The sequence below is a fragment of the Halichondria panicea genome, chromosome 16 (assembly GCF_963675165.1).
Source record: "Halichondria panicea chromosome 16, odHalPani1.1, whole genome shotgun sequence".
NCBI classification, from domain to species: Eukaryota; Metazoa; Porifera; class Demospongiae; order Suberitida; family Halichondriidae; genus Halichondria; species Halichondria panicea.
In genome coordinates, this window is record NC_087392.1 from 4,393,111 (window position 1) to 4,412,243 (window position 19,133).

The 19,133-nt window shown below is 41.7% G+C and overlaps 5 protein-coding genes and 1 long non-coding RNA gene across 6 annotated transcripts; 5 read left to right on the top strand and 1 right to left on the bottom strand.

Annotated features, from left to right (window-relative positions):
- The first annotated feature begins 213 nt into the window (after window positions 1-213).
- LOC135349706 (uncharacterized) lies at window positions 214-2,164 on the top strand. The gene has a single exon (XM_064548288.1). The coding sequence runs from the start codon at window positions 477-479 to the stop codon at window positions 2,049-2,051; it is 1,575 nt and encodes a 524-aa protein (XP_064404358.1). The 5' UTR covers window positions 214-476; the 3' UTR covers window positions 2,052-2,164.
- A 2,532-nt stretch (window positions 2,165-4,696) lies between these two features.
- LOC135349702 (probable serine/threonine-protein kinase kinX) lies at window positions 4,697-7,171 on the top strand. The gene has a single exon (XM_064548281.1). The coding sequence runs from the start codon at window positions 4,762-4,764 to the stop codon at window positions 7,063-7,065; it is 2,304 nt and encodes a 767-aa protein (XP_064404351.1). The 5' UTR covers window positions 4,697-4,761; the 3' UTR covers window positions 7,066-7,171.
- Window positions 7,172-7,926: 755 nt separating this feature from the next.
- On the top strand, window positions 7,927-9,189 carry LOC135349715 (uncharacterized). Its single transcript, XR_010398979.1, has 2 exons — window positions 7,927-8,078; window positions 8,548-9,189. It is a non-coding gene; the product is annotated as an uncharacterized LOC135349715 (long non-coding RNA).
- Window positions 9,190-12,372: 3,183 nt separating this feature from the next.
- Window positions 12,373-13,526, bottom strand: LOC135350347 (uncharacterized). Its single transcript, XM_064549106.1, has one exon. The coding sequence runs from the start codon at window positions 13,430-13,432 to the stop codon at window positions 12,521-12,523; it is 912 nt and encodes a 303-aa protein (XP_064405176.1). The 5' UTR covers window positions 13,433-13,526; the 3' UTR covers window positions 12,373-12,520.
- Window positions 13,527-15,828: 2,302 nt separating this feature from the next.
- LOC135350414 (uncharacterized) lies at window positions 15,829-17,237 on the top strand. Its single transcript, XM_064549195.1, has one exon. It carries the CDS (start codon window positions 15,930-15,932, stop codon window positions 17,235-17,237), a length of 1,308 nt encoding a protein of 435 aa, XP_064405265.1. The 5' UTR covers window positions 15,829-15,929.
- A 31-nt stretch (window positions 17,238-17,268) lies between these two features.
- LOC135350415 (kelch-like protein 12) lies at window positions 17,269-18,222 on the top strand. Its single transcript, XM_064549196.1, has one exon. It carries the CDS (start codon window positions 17,269-17,271, stop codon window positions 18,136-18,138), a length of 870 nt encoding a protein of 289 aa, XP_064405266.1. The 3' UTR covers window positions 18,139-18,222.
- The last annotated feature ends 911 nt before the right edge of the window (window positions 18,223-19,133 follow it).

Sequence of the window (19,133 nt, forward strand, 5' to 3'; positions counted from 1 at the left end):
AATACGGTACAATGCACAGATACACAATACTGAAACTGATCACTTATCTATTCTAACACTCACAATAATCACATGATCACCCTTTTCTAGCTAGTTTATTAAACTGTATACACCTATATACTTCACCTATAATTATACTTTGCTATTAAGGCCATGCAAAGTCAATTTGTAGTTTCTCAGGCCTTCGCATTTGGAATTTGGCAGCTTTCCATATCATGACCTCCAACAAGAGGCACTAAAAGAAAAGAAAAGGATGAATTTGTATTGTCATGATGTTCTAAGTTGGATAGAACACTTCCTTTAGCCAATCAGATTGCAGTATTTATGGCAAACATGATCTAAAATTAATTATGCACTTCCGCTTATTGAGGAAGTTGGGTGTTGTGTTTTCATTATATGTCTATCGTTAAGCTATTTTAGGAATAATAGCTTGAGAAACTAAAAATTGACTTTGTGTGGCCTAACAAGCACTAGCTATGGCCGAAAGACAAGACCGCGAACTAGAATACATATTCAGAAATGTTCAACTCTTCAAGAATGATACCCTTGGTACTGGCTCCTACGGGGCAGTGTGTAAAGCAAAGTGTGACCAGCTACTCTGTGCTGCCAAGCTACTCTATCCAGTGCTTTTCCAAATAGCTGTTCCAGATCCTGGTAAAGAACATAGACACCCGTTTAGAAGATTCGAAACAGAGTGTGCATTTCTGAGTCGTATCAACCACCCCAACATCGTACAGTACTTGGGGACCTATCGCGATCCCGACACAAATGCACCAGTTCTTCTCATGGAGCTCATGGACGAGAGTCTGACACACTTCTTAGAGTCATCACCTGGAAACATTCCCTACCACATCCAGGTCAACCTCTCCCATGACATAGCTCAAGCACTTGCCTTTCTCCACTCCAATGGGATCATCCATCGCGACCTCTCCAGCAACAATGTCCTACTCATTGCAGGCAGTCGAGCTAAAGTCACCGATTTCGGAATGTCTAAATTCAGGGACATAAATGTCACCCGACTAGCCACAATGACCACATGCCCGGGAACACCAGCCTTCATGTCTCCCGAGGCACTAAACCAACCACCAGTGTACACAGAGAAACTAGACAACTTCTCATTTGGTGTGCTTCTAGTTCAGACTACAACTCGACAGTTTCCAAAGCCAACAGATCCATTCGAGAATATTCAAGTTCCCAATCCACGAAATCCAGGTGGCATAGTTGAAGCTAAATTGCCGATTCCAGAACTAGAAAGACGCCAAGCTCACATGAGCCTGATTGAGCCCACCCACCCTCTACTGCCGATTGCTCGTCACTGCCTCAAAGACAGAGATGTTGAACGACCATCTTCCCAACAGCTTTGTCAAACACTGGATGCTCTCAAGAGGACACCACGGTACCAGGAAAGCTCCCAACAAGACCTGCACCAGATGCTCAGAGAGAAAGATGAACAACTACAAAACACTATCACAGAAAAAGATGAGCAAATTGCGGAAAAAGTCACACAGCTACAAACAAATGAACAGATTATAGCCGAAAATCAAGAGACGATTACACAAAACAATGAACAGTTAAACACAAAGGACACTGAAATCCAAACTCTTCAACATGAGGTTGAAGCCAGGAAGAGACAGCTGAGGAGACTCAACCAAGAGTTGCAATCAAGTGAGGAGAACACTGCTGCCCTCCAACAAGTCATCGATCAACGAGACAGAGAAGTCACTCAACTGAGACAAACGTTGGCAAGTAAGAATGAGGAATCTCACGATCTATCGACTCGAATGCACCGAGTCGCACTGCAAGATGAGCAAACTACACTAATGCCACCTATTACAATAGAGTCACTACCTGATGCACCTGTTGGTATGTGGTATGGATCATCAGCCGTGATTGGAGACAAGGCATACTTTAGTCCATATGGAAGTAAAACTGTTTATATGTTTAGCAACAATCAGTGGCACAAGTTACCACAACGCCCTAACAAGTGCTTCACTATCGTCAGTGTCGATGAGATACTCACAACTGTGGGGGGGGGGCACACGTCTCTATAGTAACAAACTCTACAGCTACATGAACAACAAATGGGTCGAATGTTTCCCTCCCATGCCAACCAAACGGTCGACACCTGGAGCTGTGTACGCTAACAACACACTTGTAGTGGCTGGGGGAGTTTGTGATTATAACAATGTTAATACAGTCGAAGTATTAAACACTGCTAACAGGCAATGGTCTATTGTTGGCTCACTACCTATGCCAACCGATGACCCATCAACAACGATCTGTGGAGACTATGTGTACATGCACCCACGAGCTGAGGATGCTCAAAAGAAGTATTCAGTGCACAAATGCTCATTAAGACAACTAACTCAGTCCCAGCCAAGCTCAGCTATATGGGAGGAGATTGCCCCTTTGCCAGTTCGCTATTCCTCTCTTGTTACCATCAATGGCCACCTGCTGGCAGTGGGTGGGCTGGACTCCAATAGAGATAACACTAAGGACATATATCAGTACAACGAGACATCATGGATTGTTATTAGTCAAATGTCAACACTTCGATATGCATGCTCCACTGCTGCCCTCCCTGGGAGCAAATTGATGGTAGTGGGTGGAGTTGGTGCACTAACAAAATGTGAAATAGTTACTTTTAAATAGTGACTGATTCGTTCTTTTGTGTTTTATTGTAATACGCATACAACATGCATTATTCGTAAAATATTAAATTTTGACAATAATTATTGCAAATCACCGTGACAGCAGACAGCATTGAAGCAGACAATAAGTAAATTTGGTCAGCCTTAAATTTAGCAAATGAAAGGTAATTGGCAATTGACACGCAGTTCCTAGAACATTGGCGAACTACAAATATAAACTTAGATTAGTCAAATCGTCGTAAATAAACAAATTTATCAGTTTTATATACAGTAGGTTAATTTCTTCAACTGAACGAGCAGTACACTCAGTAAACTAGAGCACTGAAGTGCTAACCCTCGGTTGTTGACATGAATAGATCTATAAAAACCAGGAGTGTTCAGTTATGTCTCTATAGCAACAAACTACTTTTAATAGAGACCGGTAAAAGATCACTTCAGCTGCAAATATGTAGATCTACCTTGAATAAAGGTCGCCAACGTGCAAATTCAAGCTTCTTAGCTTTGCTCGCGTTTATACGACAACGAAGCTTTAACATCGAAATCTGCCACTTTTAAACTAATAACTTGTTGTGTGAAGACTATCCATGCTGCAAACGCAGCGCCATGGCATCCAGGTGAGTAGACTCAGAATCACACCAGACGACTACTATAACCTGTGGCTGCGGCTCGGCCTTGGGTTACACAAGCTATGTACATACAAGTGAAGTGATCCATGCATAGGATCTGTCTATATATACTGAACGTCTATATATTACTTTCAAGGGTGCGTGTATAGCTACTGTACCTCATCAGTTTCACTTTAATTTGCTCTTCGTTATGAGGCCTCCACTAAACTTGCTGGTCACATGATACTCCCCGCCTCACACATCATGAGTGCTGGAAAGAAACAGTACGGTATACTCAATATATTGATAGGGAGCACAGCATTGTACACAAGCTCCCTGCTTCTTCTTGCACAGGCAACAGGTCAAGTTCCATGTACTCAACTGTACACAAACAGTAACTACATCATTCAAAGCCAGTCAACAGGAACACCCACACACCCACTCACCTTGTACAAATTCGGACATTACATTCACACGATGTTGAATTGGGAGCAGCATCTCTGTGACTGGATATGGCCCTTACCATGCAGTGTAGGCTGTGGTCAGTGTAGTGGTGTCTCAGGAGTAGGGGATGGTTGGTGACCTTTCAGCCAAAAGTCTACCATCATGTCCATTTCCTTGTTGAGCTCATTACCTGCATGTATAGTAGATAGGGAATACTCAGTATGTGGTACAAAACGTATAAGCAATGTAAATATACAATGAAAATTAAAATCTCTGTGATTGGACTCCTTTAGGATGACCCTTACAATGCAGTGTAGGGTGTGGTCAGTGTAGTGGTGTCTTAGGAGTAGGGAGTGGTTGGTGGCCTTTCAGCCAAAAGTCTACCATCATGTCCATTTCCTTGTTTACACTCTGTTTTGATTTCATGTATATCCAAACATTTTAAGGGTACTGTTGCTTTAAATTTTGTAAGTCGTATACAGACCAATTATGCAACCTCATAAGCCAATACCTGCATGTATAGTAGATAGGGAATACTCAGTATGTGGTACAAAACGTATAAGCAATGTAAAGATACAATGAAATTAAAATCTCTGTGATTGGACTCCTTTAGGATGGCCCTTACCATGCAGTGTAGGGTGTCGTCAGTGTAGTGGTGTCTCAGGAGTAGGGAGTGGTTGGTGGCCTTTCAGCCAAAAGTCTACCGGCATGTCCATTTCCTTGATATTCCCTATCTACCTGTATAGTAGATAGGGAATACTCAGTATGTGGTACAAAACGTATAAGCAATGTAAAGATACACAATACACAATGAAAATTAAGCTATTGGACTCACTGAAATAACCTACTACACCATACAGCAACCTTCTTATCACCCACCATACATTCATTTATAGTTTTGTTCCTAGGTAACGGCCACGAACAATTTATAAGGCTTTGAAACCATAGTTATTAACGATGCACATCCGACAAGACTCACAAATGACAAATGCCTAACACACCCAACAAAAACCATGCATAGCTTAAACTGTACACCTTATTTTGCTAACAGGTGAATAGCTATGGCTGAGAGACAAGACAATGAACAAGAGTACATATTCAGAAATGTGCAACTCTTCAAGAATGATACCCTTGGTACTGGCTCCTATGGGGTAGTGTGCAAAGCCAAGTGTGACCAGCTACTCTGTGCTGCCAAGCTACTCTATCCAGTGCTCTTCCAAATAGCCATTCCAGATCCTGGCAAAGAACATAGACACCCGTTTAGAAGATTTGAAACAGAGTGTGCATTTCTGAGTCGTATTAACCACCCCAACATTGTGCAGTACTTGGGGACCTATCGCGATCCCGACACAAATGCACCAGTTCTTCTCATGGAGCTCATGGACGAGAGTCTGACACACTTCCTGGAATCATCACCTGGACATATTCCCTACCACATCCAAGTCAACCTCTCCTATGACATAGCTCAAGCACTTGCCTTCCTCCACTCTAACGAGATCATCCATCGCGACCTCTCCAGCAACAATGTCCTACTCATTGCAGGCACTCGAGCCAAAGTCACCGATTTCGGAATGTCTAAATTCAGGGACATAAACGTCACCCGACTAGCCACAATGACCACATGCCCGGGAACACCAGCCTTCATGTCTCCCGAGGCACTAAACGAACCACCAGTGTACACAGAGAAACTAGACAACTTCTCATTTGGTGTGCTTCTAGTTCAGACCATAACACGGCAGTTTCCAAATCCAACCGATCCATTTAAATCAAGAGAACTGGTTGATCCACAATTTCCAAATCAAGCAATTCAAGCTAACGTTCCAGTGCCCGAGATAGAAAGAAGACAAGCCCACATCAGCTTGATTGAGCCCACCCACCCTCTACTGCCGATTGCTCGTCACTGCCTCAAAGACAGAGATGTTGAACGACCATCTTCCCGACAGCTGTGCCAAACACTGGATGCTCTCAAAAAGACAGCCAGGTACCAGGAAAGCTCCCAACAAGGCTTGCACCAGATTATCAAGGAGAAAGATCAACAGTTACAAGCAAATCAACAGATGGTGACACAAAAAAATGAGCAGTTACATATGTCCATCGAAATTCAAACCCTTCAACATGAGGCTGAAATCAGGGAGAGACAGCTAAGGCGATCCAACCAAGAGTTGCAATCCAGTGAGGAGAATACTGCTGCCCTCCAACAATCCATCGATCAACGAGACAGAGAAGTTACTCAACTGAGACAAACTTTGGCTAGTAAGAACGAGGAAATTGAGGATCTATCGACTCGAATGCATCAATTGGCGCTGCAAGACGGGAGACAACTAAGGAGACTCAACCAAGAGTTGCAATCTAGTCAAGAGAACACTGCTGCCCTCCAACAAGCCATCGATCAACGAGACAGAGAAGTGACTGAACTGAGACCAACGCTGGCAAGCAAACATGAAGAAATTGATGATATATCGACTCGAACACACCAATTTGCACTGCAAGACGGGAGACAAGCTCAAGCTACACCAATTGCAATAGTAAAGTGGGGAACACAACCTGATGCACCTGTTGATATGGGATATGGATCATCAGCCGTAGTTGGAGACAAGGTATACATCACGTCGTGTGAAAGTGAAACTAGATCTGTTTATGAGTTCAGCAATAATCAGTGGCACAAGTTACAACGTTGTCGAAATAGTAAATTCACTATTGTCAGTGTTGACAATATACTCACAACCGTAGGGGGAAAGTCAGGTACACAAAGCTATAGTAACAAACTCTACAGCTATGTTACCAACAAATGGGTGAAACATTTCCCTCCCATGCCAACCAGACGAAGGGGACCTGGAGCTGTGTACGCTAACAACACACTTGTAGTGGCTGGGGGTTTTTATGACACGAATTGGTTAACTGTCGTCGAGATAATGAACACTGCGAATAGGCAATGGTCTACTGTTAGTTCTCTTCCTGTGCCAATCGAGCACCCATCATCAACGATCTGTGGAGACTATGTGTACATACAACCACGAACTAGCTTTAGTGATGATGAAGAGAAGTATTCAGTGTACAAATTCTCATTAAGACAACTAACTCAGTCCCAGCCAAGCTCAGCTATATGGGAGAAGATTTCCCCTTTGCCAGTTAGCAACTCCTCTCTTGTTGCTATCAATGGCCACCTCCTGGCAGTGGGTGGAGTTGACTCCAATCGAGATAGATCTAAGGACATATACCAATACAAAACGATACTATGGACTGTCATTAGTCAAATGTCAACACCTCGATATGCATGCCTCACTGCTGTCCTCCCTGGAAACAAACTGATGGTGGCGGGAGGATATGATACACAGAGAAAATGTGAAATAGCTACTTTTGTATAGTGTTATAAACTTCTTTTGTGTCTTATTGTAGTTAGTATGTGCAAAGATAATCCTGTAGACACACACATTTCAACATCAATTGTTACGATTTATCATGTACTTCAGGATGCCAGTATTTTGTAATTATTGCACTCTAGTATGGCTTATGACACAAGTGTGCATGGTACGAAAGGAAACTGTCTGGTTTCCAGGCAACAAAGTACATTGGAATGCTTGCCACAAATCTAATTATTGGCACTTATAGTACCGTATAGCTATTTGGCTCCAGAGCCCTCAGCAGAAATTGTTGTGGGAGCTAATATTCGCATTTCAATGCCAGGAAACCTCACCCACCAATAGCTTTGCATGTGAAACACACCGGTGCATAGGAGTTTATCCCAGTTCAGGGGCGGATCCAGGATTTAAGGAAGGGGGGTTCTTATAGTACTTCTTGTCCACGTAAAGCGCAGGCAAGAGTTCACTCGGTGCACAGCGCCGAAATTTTTGTGGCCACGCCCCTTTTAAAGTACCACGCCCACTAATTAACCCTCATGTTCTCCCTCATGATTTATAAACAGAGGAGAGATGATGGTTGTGACTGGAGGAGAGATAGTAGTGGTCCCCAGTGGAAAGACAGAGGGTGGTGGCTGGTGAAGAGGAGACTTGGCTATAGACTTGTAGAACTTGACCATCAATATATTAATGATTTTATAGCAATTATACATGTAAGTATGCAGTGTCATTCAATATGCAGTGTCATGCACTCTCCCTTACCTGAAACTTTCCTCTTCTTACACCAGGAGTCAAGGATTCATGGCTAGATATATATAATAATATTATCGCTTGACCACGGTGCTTGAATCCAGGTTGATTAAAATCCGAGGCAAATCATAGATAGTAGAGGAAGGGGATTGTGAACGAGATCACGTGCGCTATAGATCATACATGAGAGCTGAGGTCTATCCGCGTTAGACCGCGAATTGACTAATTTTGAGCGGGCTAAAGACTTTTCAGAGTTTTACTCGGTTCTAAAGGTAAGAAACGACTATCTAAGAGCCTTAATGTCAGTAGTAATCTATACTAACAATATTTTGAGCGTTTTAAGTAATAAGATATACCTGTTGAGCTACAAGTTAGCTATGACTCACCATTTACCTGTTTTTAGCACTGTTTGGGGAGAATCTAGTTTCTGATACACTTTTAGAAGCTAGTAAGCATATTGGCTGTTTCCTTGACTTGAGCTTTAACAGGATAGCCCCTTTTTTTGATATATAAGCTTTTTGTTGTTCTCCAGTGTTGTGAAATAAGTCGAATGGGGTGCCTTCTTTGTGTGGGGTGTCCTGATCTGACCGTTCACAATTGAAAGTTTTAGTGTGCATTTTCTGATTCTTTTAGCTTTACTCTATGAGAATAGCTATTACATAGTAGCTGTACTAACTCGAAAGAATAATTTTGCCTCAATGAAAAAGTGTGAAAATGTCATGTTGCTCTTTTCCCACACAGGTGTGATTGTAAACAATGGGCATGGGAAGTCAGAAATTGCGTTTTTTCAGCGATAGAAAAGCAAGAAGCAGCAGACATCCCCCGTCTGCTCTCATCAGCCTTTACCTGAGTCGACCAGCAACTCTTGAATCTCTCCACTTCTTGGTTGCCAAGTCAGTGTTGAACTAATTGCCGTCAAGAACGTGCTCACCATTGTCAAGCTACCAAGAGTTGATGTCATCGTCACCTCGTGTGTTCAGTGCCAGCTCATTTGGAATTTGTCAGTACGTTCTGAATACACCCTTATACCCCCTCTCTCAACTCATCACTCCAGTTCTTTACCAGCGTGCTGTGCTATTTTGATTGAGATACATCGATTCCCTGAACTTTTGTGATGAAAATCCTGGCCTTAAATGTTTAATTAGATTTGTGAAAGCATCACTCTTCTACACTTATTATAGTTGATCAGGTAAGTTCTGTCAAAAAATTGTTCACGAACCGTTACCCAAACGCAGAAGACCGGACTCTGACAACACATTCTGACTCATATCATTCATAATGTACGTGTATCTTTACAATGTCATAGCTTGCGCTTGTCTGCAGTTCATAATAATGTTATATAGATGATGAGTTGTCATGGATATTATATATTGTATAATTGTAGCATGGACACATTTCCAGAGTAGAAAGAACCTACAAAAAAAAGAATTTCAAAACTAAAAGCTTGCATACACACATAGCTCAGAGTCCTACTTCCTTGATATGTCTTCACTAGCAGAAGGGCCCACAGAGGAGGCTGCAACCATACCCAGCAACACAGATCTATATACTTCCTGTCTACTTCCGGCCATTCTGCTAATGCTTCCGTCTAACACGGACAGTCCATGAAATTGAGTTCACGTGATCTCGTTCACAATCCCCTTCCTCTACTATCTATGGGCAAATCAATGTGGCTGCAGTAGCCAGCCCCACCCTCTTGTTATGTAGAGAGAACCAGCCCCACCCTTTTATTATGCAAAGAGAACCAGCCCCACCCTTTTATTAAGCAGAGAGGACGTACTTTGTACGACTTTGTCACGACAGTACAGTTAGCTAGCTAGCTAATATATACTAGCTGGAAGGGTAGTTCGTACGAACCCAACGAACTACCTCTGGATCCGCCCCTGCAGTTTTAATTTTTTGCTTTAACTGCTCTGCCCTCAAAAAAAGCGAAATTTGCAAATTTCCCGCTATTATTGGTACTAATTCATATTACTGGAGTACGCTCATCTAGTGTATAGATATGTTATGTATAATTCACATAGATCCCACTTTTAAAAGTATCCTCATCACCTCGATCTAATCATGTGAGCCTACCTGAGTCTAACAGGTATGTATGCTACACAATCTCCGGCTAGTGCTATTGTTAGCATGCATCATTTAATGAAGGACACAATATTTTGGTCACTCCGGTAGGTTGGATTAAATTGCAATTGATTTTACAGCAGATGCACAACAGCAGCAGCTAGATAAATCTTTTCAACCTGACCTAGTGCTGGGGTTCTGACCAAAGTTTGTTCCAGCCGTTTCTCACAACCGCTTCCTCAGGCCAAATTAACAGAGTAAGAAACTAGTATTGCCTGTTTGATACAAATAGTCTTGTAGCACATAATAAAAGTGTTGAGTTTTATGCTTGGAAAATGCTCATACTATAGATGTGTTGCAAAGATTCTGCAAACACCTGTCTATACAGACCACTATAGCTACTTACTACATTGTACTAGATCTATATTATGCCTTAACAAGAAACTGGTGGGCACTCATAATTGCATGCCATGTAATCAGCATGCATGCGGAGCACTCATAATTCCAGCATGCATGCAGAGCATGTTTGGAGCGAGCGTGCACGAATTGTGTATCTGATTTCAATGCTAGCCATTCGCTAAGTATTCCAAAGAACTGCCTAACAGGAAGAGCAAGGTTATCACAACAATTCTCTGGACCCAAGTACAAGAAAGCATTTGAGTCCGTATAGTGTGTATAAAGTGTAATTGCATCATAAATGTGGCCCACACAGTTGTACACTGGTTATAGCAGCAACTATGCACTGCATGTGTACAGATTCAGGAGTTCTACTACCCTGCTCGGTGGTGGTGGTGGTCAGTACTATATAATTATTATAACACCTGTATTAGGCAAAAATATCCCACCTCCTCGGCCTAGTTTACCACATGTAAGCAAGTTCTATATTCTTTCTGTATAATTGTTATTTGGGGGGTCGCTAAATTCTAGGACCTTTATTGCCCTGAGTCCTAGGATAGTGCATCAAGCTGGCTAACTGTCTTGTCAATTGAGCTAAAACTTTGGCTTTACACTCCACAAAAGAGTGTTTAACCCACGTGCCCCTTCAAATCGCCCCGTGGTTCCAACTTTAGCTTTATATAGGTACAATGTGTGCATCTGCTGTGAGCATTTCTGTACACAACTGCATGCTATAATTATAGATACCTCATCTCCTGATTTCATGCATGCACACAACAGTGATTCTGTTCACTCAATGCCTCAGTTATAGTTGTATATAATTCTCTACGATATACGCATTGCTATATGCGAGCATAGTGACTCAGCTGAACGTTCCATTTAAGTAGATTCAAGTGCTCATTGATGACGCGTGTATGTCCAATCTCCTCTGTACCGTTAATTAGGGTGAGCAAAGCAACCGAGTCCCTATACCTATCTAGTGCAGGTTAGAGCAGTTCAAGAAAGACTGCCTTGTTAGATGAGCTGGTCTATCATCCTGCATGCTGGTTCCTGGGCTGGAGCTATCACCATTGTAAAGCATGCAGGCAGGAGCCTAACACAAACATTCACCATCTCTAAGTGAGCACAAACAAGGATCGCTTAATTAGTTACTGCTAAAGTCAGAAACGAATTTATTGAAACGATCATAATCATAGTATCTAATGTCTAGAATTGACATGCTAACACATGCACTGGTCTGGTCGACCCTGTGACAACGATCCTTGGCCTGCTTGTTATTGTAGGGGTAAAGTCTATATAATTATCATATGGATAATGACCACATTGATGCCATCAAGAGTTCATTAGGAAGAGTACGCAACTCCACTTAAAACCATAGTAGGCGTTCCTTCAGTCCTACGTCGCAACCGCATGCTGTTGTATAAACTGTGAAACCAAATTTGCAATGAATAACATAGTGATGATTATCACTAATGTTATTCATTTACAACTGCGGTAGGAAAGGCAATGAATAACAGCGTTACTAATTTTATTCATTGCCTTTCCTACTTGTTGCGGTTACAACAGCTAGTATCTGTGACGTATGAGTGGAGGAATGCTTTTTGTGCACAGTCTATTGGAGTTGCGTACTCTTCCTAATGAACTCTTGATGTCATGTATACGTGTTCCGACTGTCTGCAGTCAAAGGGAGTCAACACATACGATAACTAAGCACACACACATGTGTGCTTAGTTATCGTATGTGTTGTAAAGTACCAGCTTTATAATGTATTGTAAAGCTGGTATTATTGTATATTATAAGGCTCTACTGTATTGGTAGCCTGCTATAGAACATAATTATATGTAGGCTCTACTGTACATGTACACATGTACTCTTGTCAAGTACAAAGTGAGCACCAGCAACTCACTTTTCAGTGAGTGACGAGTGTCTGGCCGTCCAGTATAGGAGGAGGGGGATGGTACAATTATACACTTTTGCCATATCATTCCCCCCTGTACATAGGGAACAAAGAGTGGAGGGGCACACTAATTGGATTCCTTATGATATGGGGAACAATTAAGGCCCTTACTCATACCCAATTGCAATTTGGCAAAACTGCTTCATAATTATGTAATGTAACGTTTAATTGATTTAATAGCATGTACAGTTGTTGCAAGGCTGGGCAACTCCAAAATTGATATCGCCTGCTGATCAACAAAAATCAAGAACAATCTTAACAATTGTTTTAGCATACTACAAAGAACAAGTTAGGCACTATACAAAAGTAGCTATTTCACATTTTTTCGTTGCACCATCTCCTCCCACCACCATCAGTTTGTTCCCAGGGAGGACAGTAGTGGCGCAAAATGATCGAGGGGTTGACATTTGACTAGTGACAATCCATGATGTCTCGTTGTACTGATATATATCCTTAGATATATCTCCATTGGAGTCTACCCCACCCACTGCCAGCAGGTGACCATTGAAAGTAACAAGAGAGGAATGCGTAACAGGCAAAGAGGTAATCTTCTCCCATTGGGACTGAGTTAGTTCTCTTAATGAGCATTTGTACACTGAATACTTCTCTTGATAATCATAACTTAGTGGGTGTATGTACACATAGTCTCCACAGATCGTTGTTGATGGATGATTGGTTGGCACAGGTAGTGAGCTAACAATAGACCATTGCATATTAGCAGTGTTTAATATTTCAACTACGTTTAAATTTTCTGAATAACAATATCCCCCAGCTACTACAAGTGTGTTGTTAGCGTACACAGCTCCAGGTGTCGACCGTCTTGTTGGCATAGGAGGGAAGTGTTCGATCCATTTGTTATCAATGAAGCTGTAGAGTTTGTTACCATAAGGTTGTGTAACTGACCCTCCTCCCACAGCTGTAAGCATGTCAACAACACTGACAATAGTGAAAAGCTTGTTAGGGCAAGGTGGTACCTTGTGCCATTGATTGTTACTGAACTCATAAACATTGTTAAATCCAAATGGATGAAAGTATGCCCTGTCTCCAATCACGGCTGATGATGATCCATACCCAATATCCACAGCATTAGGTGGTGACTTTATTGTGATGGGCGTACCTTGAGCATCTTGCATTGCTTCGTAGGAGCCAGTACCAAGGGTATCATTCTTGAATACGTACTCTTGTTCAGGGTCTTGTCTCTCAGCCATCCACTAATAGTATAAGTGTATATCAGTGACTGTCTAATTCAGCTATCTAGATCGAAAAAGGGTGGATAGTTTTATGCTGTGTATGTTGGGTGTGTTAGATATCATGTGCAGAGTAGATATTCACGACCCATTTGCATCATTAGTTACAATACCACGGAATGCCTTACATTGTGGTGGTCGTTCCTTAGCAACAATAACTAACCTTGCATGGTGGTGTTAATGGTTAGTGCATGTCATAACTAAGAACCAGTACTCTTGAGATACGACTATTATTGACGACATGCACTCTATACACTGCATGGTGAGAGCCATCCTATAATATATAGAGCCCAGTCACAGAGATACTGCATGCTCCCAGCCTCGTGTGGGAGGATATGAGTCTAATGTCTGACTTTGAGTCACAAACTCTGCACACAATGCAAGCTGTGCACTGTGTGTGTGTGCAGTGGCGTAGGAAGCAAGCTTGGAAAAGTGCTTTATTGGCTGTATGTTAAACTGATAAAATGTCGCTTAAAGAACATGCTCAGGGAAAAATGTGGTCTTCCTTTACAAATTGAGACCCAGTAGTAAAATGTGGACTAAACAGAAGTCGATTGCCCCACATTGCCCCCATGCACTTATAATATATATTACCACCACTTATATATTACCAGATGGCTACTAAGAAACTTTTTGCCGACATGTTGCAAGACACTTATAGTAAGAGTGTCGTTGACAGCACTGTTATATACCTGCCCTAACAAATGACGACGATAATGTGGCCAGATATATTGTTGGATACGTTCCTTTCAAAATGCTAAGAAAGTATGAAAAGAGCTAGGTCTAGAAAGGCTCTTATAATACTGAAGTTGTAGGATGTCTGCACTCAATGGCAGTGAATGGAGAAGAAAGCAGTTCAGTAGATTATATACTAGAAGTAATTGCAAGTAATTGCAAGTGCAGTTGCTGCACATTAATGCAACATTAATGCAATTAATGTTGCTGCAACATTAATTTCACCTACATTTACAAAACTGACCAGTTCACATGTGTGCTTATTAAAAACCAAATTAGAGTGAATTTTCATCTCATCCCATGCAGACAAGAACAATCTTTCTCTTCCAAAATTTGAGCTTCTTTAACCAACTGTGCATGCATCTACTTCTGCCGAAAAACCAACACCTGCTTTTATCCATGAGTATAATCGTGCAGAGTCTTTTCAGATGGTAGAGAAATCAATCCAACGCATTTGCTTAACACTTTTAACTCTATTAGCTGATAACTGCTAATCCCACAAATTACGCAAGGTCGAAGGAGTCTATATAGGAAATTTCTTAATAGCTGTAGTGAGCAAAACAGTTGTACCAATGTATATGCATGTTTCGAAATGGAAAGCACAACAAATCGATAATCGAGATATAGCTGCCAAATGCGGCTGCCAAATGCGGACCTGAAATATCAGTGAGGTGGCTTAGTTGGTTCCACTCACTTTGCGGAAAGGCTGGTGTGCGTTTGGGAGGCGTCTGTTTGGTACTCTTTGAGAGCTTTGCTTCACCTCCACCACTGCGTGTTCTGACATCATAGATTGATATATTGACATCACCGTGAAATTAGTTGCCCAACTATGCGACAACTGTATAGTGCATGTGTTTACATGTACATGCTATTAACGTTACATCACATAGTGAAATTGAGAAGCAGTTTTGCCGAATTGGGTATGGGAAATATATATTTGTGAGAGTATGTAACAAATCGTGCTCTCCTACACACAATAATATTATTACCTGATGCTAAGCTGTATTGCTGGTGAGTCCCAGAGCATTGGCCTCCAGCTCCCAGGAGTGAGATGTGTTGTAGAGTTGTTGTTTTTTTAGTCTCTCCCTCCTTTGGAGAAGTTACGAGCATGTGGAAGATGATACGCCACCACCAGTACGGTATTCAATATACTGGAGTAAATTACACAACACTGTAACAGCACAAACTCCCTGCTTATTCTTGCACAGGCAGCAGGTCATGTCTATTTACTCAACTGCACAAACAGGACATCATTCAAAGTCAGTCAACAGGCACGCACACGCACGCACATGCACACACTTTTTACTGTAAAGAGCTCAATTAAAGTCGGACTCATATCTTCCCGTGGCCTTGCAAAAGTCTACTATCACGTCCATCCTTGGATCACATGTAGGTGCTCAGTATCTGGTATTCAATACAAACAAAAACTAGACCATTGGACTCATTACTGACACCACCAAACTTCAAAACCATAATTTATATTCATTTGCGTATAGTTTGCTAGGTAACGGTCACTAAATTATGGTTTTGAAACCATAGATATTAACGATGCACATCCGGCTAGAATATCTACTCTGCAAATGACAAATGCCTAACTATAGATATAATATCTATGGCCTAACACACTCAACAAGCACGTAAAAAGTAAAAATCACCCACCTAGCTTTTCTGGCTGGTTTAAACTGTACACCTATATATAGTTAGCTAACAAGTCTATATAGCTATGGCCGAGAGAAAAGACAATGAACAAGAATACTTATTCAGAAATGTTCAACTCTTCAAGAATGCTACCCTTGGTACTGGCTCCTATGGGGCAGTGTGTAAAGCCAAGTGTGACCAGCTACTCTGTGCTGCTAAGCTACTCTATCCAGTGCTCTTCCAAATGACTGTTCCAGATCCTGGCAAAGAACATAGACACCCGTTTAGAAGATTCGAAACTGAGTGTGCGTTTCTGAGTCGTGTCAACCACCCCAACATTGTACAGTACCTGGGGACCTATCGCGATCCGGACACAAATGCACCAGTTCTTCTCATGGAGCTCATGGACGAGAGTCTGACACACTTCCTGGAGTCATCACCTGGAGATATTCCCTACCACATCCAAGTCAACCTCTCCTATAACATAGTTCAAGCACTTGCCTTTCTCCACTCCAATGGGATCATCCATCGCGACCTCTCCAGCAACAATGTCCTACTCATTGCAGGCAATCGAGCCAAAGTCACCGATTTCGGAATGTCCAAATTCAGGGACATAAACGCCACCCGACTAGCCACAATGACCACATGCCCGGGAACACCAGCCTTCATGTCTCCCGAGGCACTAAATGAACCACCAGTGTACACAGAGAAACTAGATACCTTCTCATTTGGTGTGCTTCTAGTTCAGACTACAACTCGACAATTTCCAAAGCCAACAGATTCATATGAAATGAGAGAACTGTTTGATCCACGATTTCCGAACCAAGCAATTCGAGCCAAAGTTCCAGTGCCTGAGATAGAGAGAAGACAAGCCCACATCAGCCTGATTGAGCCCACCCATCCTCTGCTGCCGATTGCTCATCATTGCCTCAAAGATAAAGATGCTGAACGACCATCTTCCCAGCAGCTTTGCCAAATACTAGATGCTCTCAAGAGGACACCACAGTACCAAGAAGGCTCCCAACAAGACCTGGACCAGGTGATTAGAGAGAAAGATGAACAAATTACTGAACAACTACAAGCAAATCACCACCTTATAATAGAAAATGAAATGGTGATGAGAGAAAAGAATGAGCAAATTGCACAAAAAGACATGCAGCTACAAACACATCAAGAGACATTAACAAAAAGCTATAAACAATTACATACACAAGCGAATGAAATTCAAACCCTCCAAGCAACCCTTCAACATGAGGCTGAAGCCAGAGAAAAACAGCTGAGGAAACTCAACCAAGAGTTGCAATCAAGTAAGGAGAATACTTTTGCCCTCCGACAAGTCATCGATCAACGAGACAGAGAAGTATCTCAACTGAGACAAACGTTGGCAAGTTAAGAACGAGGAAATTCACGACCTATCGACTCGAATGCACCAAGTTGCACTGCAAGATGAACAAGCTACACTAATGAAACCTGTTACAATACAGTCACTACCTGAGGTACATGTGGATATTGGGTATGGATCATCAGCCGTGACTGGAAACAAGGCATACTTTAATTCATTTGGATCTACAACTGTTTATGAATTCAGCAACAATCAGTGGCACAAGTTACCACCTTGCCCTAACAAGGACTTCACTATTGTCTGTGTTGATGATAAGATCACAACTGTGGGGGGACGGTCAGGGACACAACGCGGCTATAGTAACAAACTCTACAGCTACATTAACAACAAATGGGTCGAACACTTCCCTCCTATACCAACCGGACGGTGGGGACCTGGAGCTGTGTACGCTAACAACACACTTGTAGCGGCTGGGGGATATTGTGATTTAAAAAGTTTAAATACTGTCGAAATATTAAACAATGCTAATATGCGATGGTCTATTGTTAGCTCACTACCTGTGCCAACCTATCAACCATCAACAACGATCTGTGGAGACTATGTGTACATACACCCACGTTTTAATGATGAGCAAGAGCAGTATTCCGTGTACAAATGCTCATTAAGACAACTAACTCAGTCCCAGCCAAGCTCAGCTATATGGGAGAAGATTACCCCTTTGCCAGTTACACATTCCACTCTTGCTACCATCAATGGTCACCTGCTGGCAGTGGGTGGGGTGGACTCTAATAGAGATATAACTAAGGACATATATCAGTACAATGAGACATCATGGACTGTCATCAGTCAAATGTCAACACCTCGATCAGTATGCCACACTGCTGCCCTCCATGGGAACAAACTGATGGTGGTAGGAGGAGATTGTACAGACAGAAAATGTACTTTTGTATAGCTAGTGACTAATTTTTATTTTATTTAGCATTACAGCGTAGAAATAAAATTAATTTGGCAGAAATTAAATACGTTGCTTTGTTAATACCAAGTATGTGGGATAGATTAATAGAATTAATTAATCTACCAGTTCCTAAACATCGTCATTAATTGTGGTGATCTTTTATCCTATAATCATCAAATTTAGTCCTCCCATTACTTACTGCAAAGGCTGTCGGTCGCAGTACAGCGTGGAAATGGCGGCCTCAGTAATGAGCACAATGGACTCGCAGACCCTCTCCCTCGAAACATTGGAACTTTGAATTACACTACAATAATTAATATTATTGTTGTACGAATTACAAAAACAAAAACGAAAAAATCAGCTATATACATAGGTAAATTACTTCAACTATGCGAGCAGTGCACCCAGTAAATAATTATTAAGAGGTGCACGATAACTAGAACATGCCCCGAACACCTCATTACATCATACCGTATAATTATTATCTAATGCTAACCATCGATAGTAGAGGAAGGGGATTGGAAACGAGATCACGTGCGCAATAGAACATACATTGAGAGCTGAGGTCTATTCGCGTTAGACCGCGAATTGACTAATTTTGAGCGGGCACAAGATTTTTCAGAGTTTTACTCGGTTCTAAAGGTAAGAAACGACTATCTAAGAGCTTTAATGTCAGTATATTTATTAACAATATTTTGAGCGTTTTAAGTAAAAAGATGAGCTACAAGTTAGCTATGACTCACCATTCACCTGTTTTTAGCACTGTTTGGGGAGAATCTAGTTTCTGATACAGTTTTAGAAGCTAGTAAGCACATTGGCTGTTTCCTTGACTTGAGCATAGCCCCTTTTTTGATATGTAAGCTTTTTGTTGTTCTCCAGTGTTGTGAAATAGGTCGAATGGGGTGCTTTCTTTATGCGGGGTGTCCTGATCTGACTGTTCACAATTGAAAGTTTTAGTCTGATTCTTTAAGCTTTACTTCTATATAATTATA

Coding starts and splice junctions, on each gene's coding strand:
- LOC135349706 (XM_064548288.1), top strand. CDS start 477: ATGGCCGAAAGACAAGACCGCGAACTAGAATACATATTCAGAAATGTT.
- LOC135350347 (XM_064549106.1), bottom strand. CDS start 13,432: ATGGCTGAGAGACAAGACCCTGAACAAGAGTACGTATTCAAGAATGAT.
- LOC135350414 (XM_064549195.1), top strand. CDS start 15,930: ATGGCCGAGAGAAAAGACAATGAACAAGAATACTTATTCAGAAATGTT.
- LOC135349702 (XM_064548281.1), top strand. CDS start 4,762: ATGGCTGAGAGACAAGACAATGAACAAGAGTACATATTCAGAAATGTG.
- LOC135350415 (XM_064549196.1), top strand. CDS start 17,269: ATGCACCAAGTTGCACTGCAAGATGAACAAGCTACACTAATGAAACCT.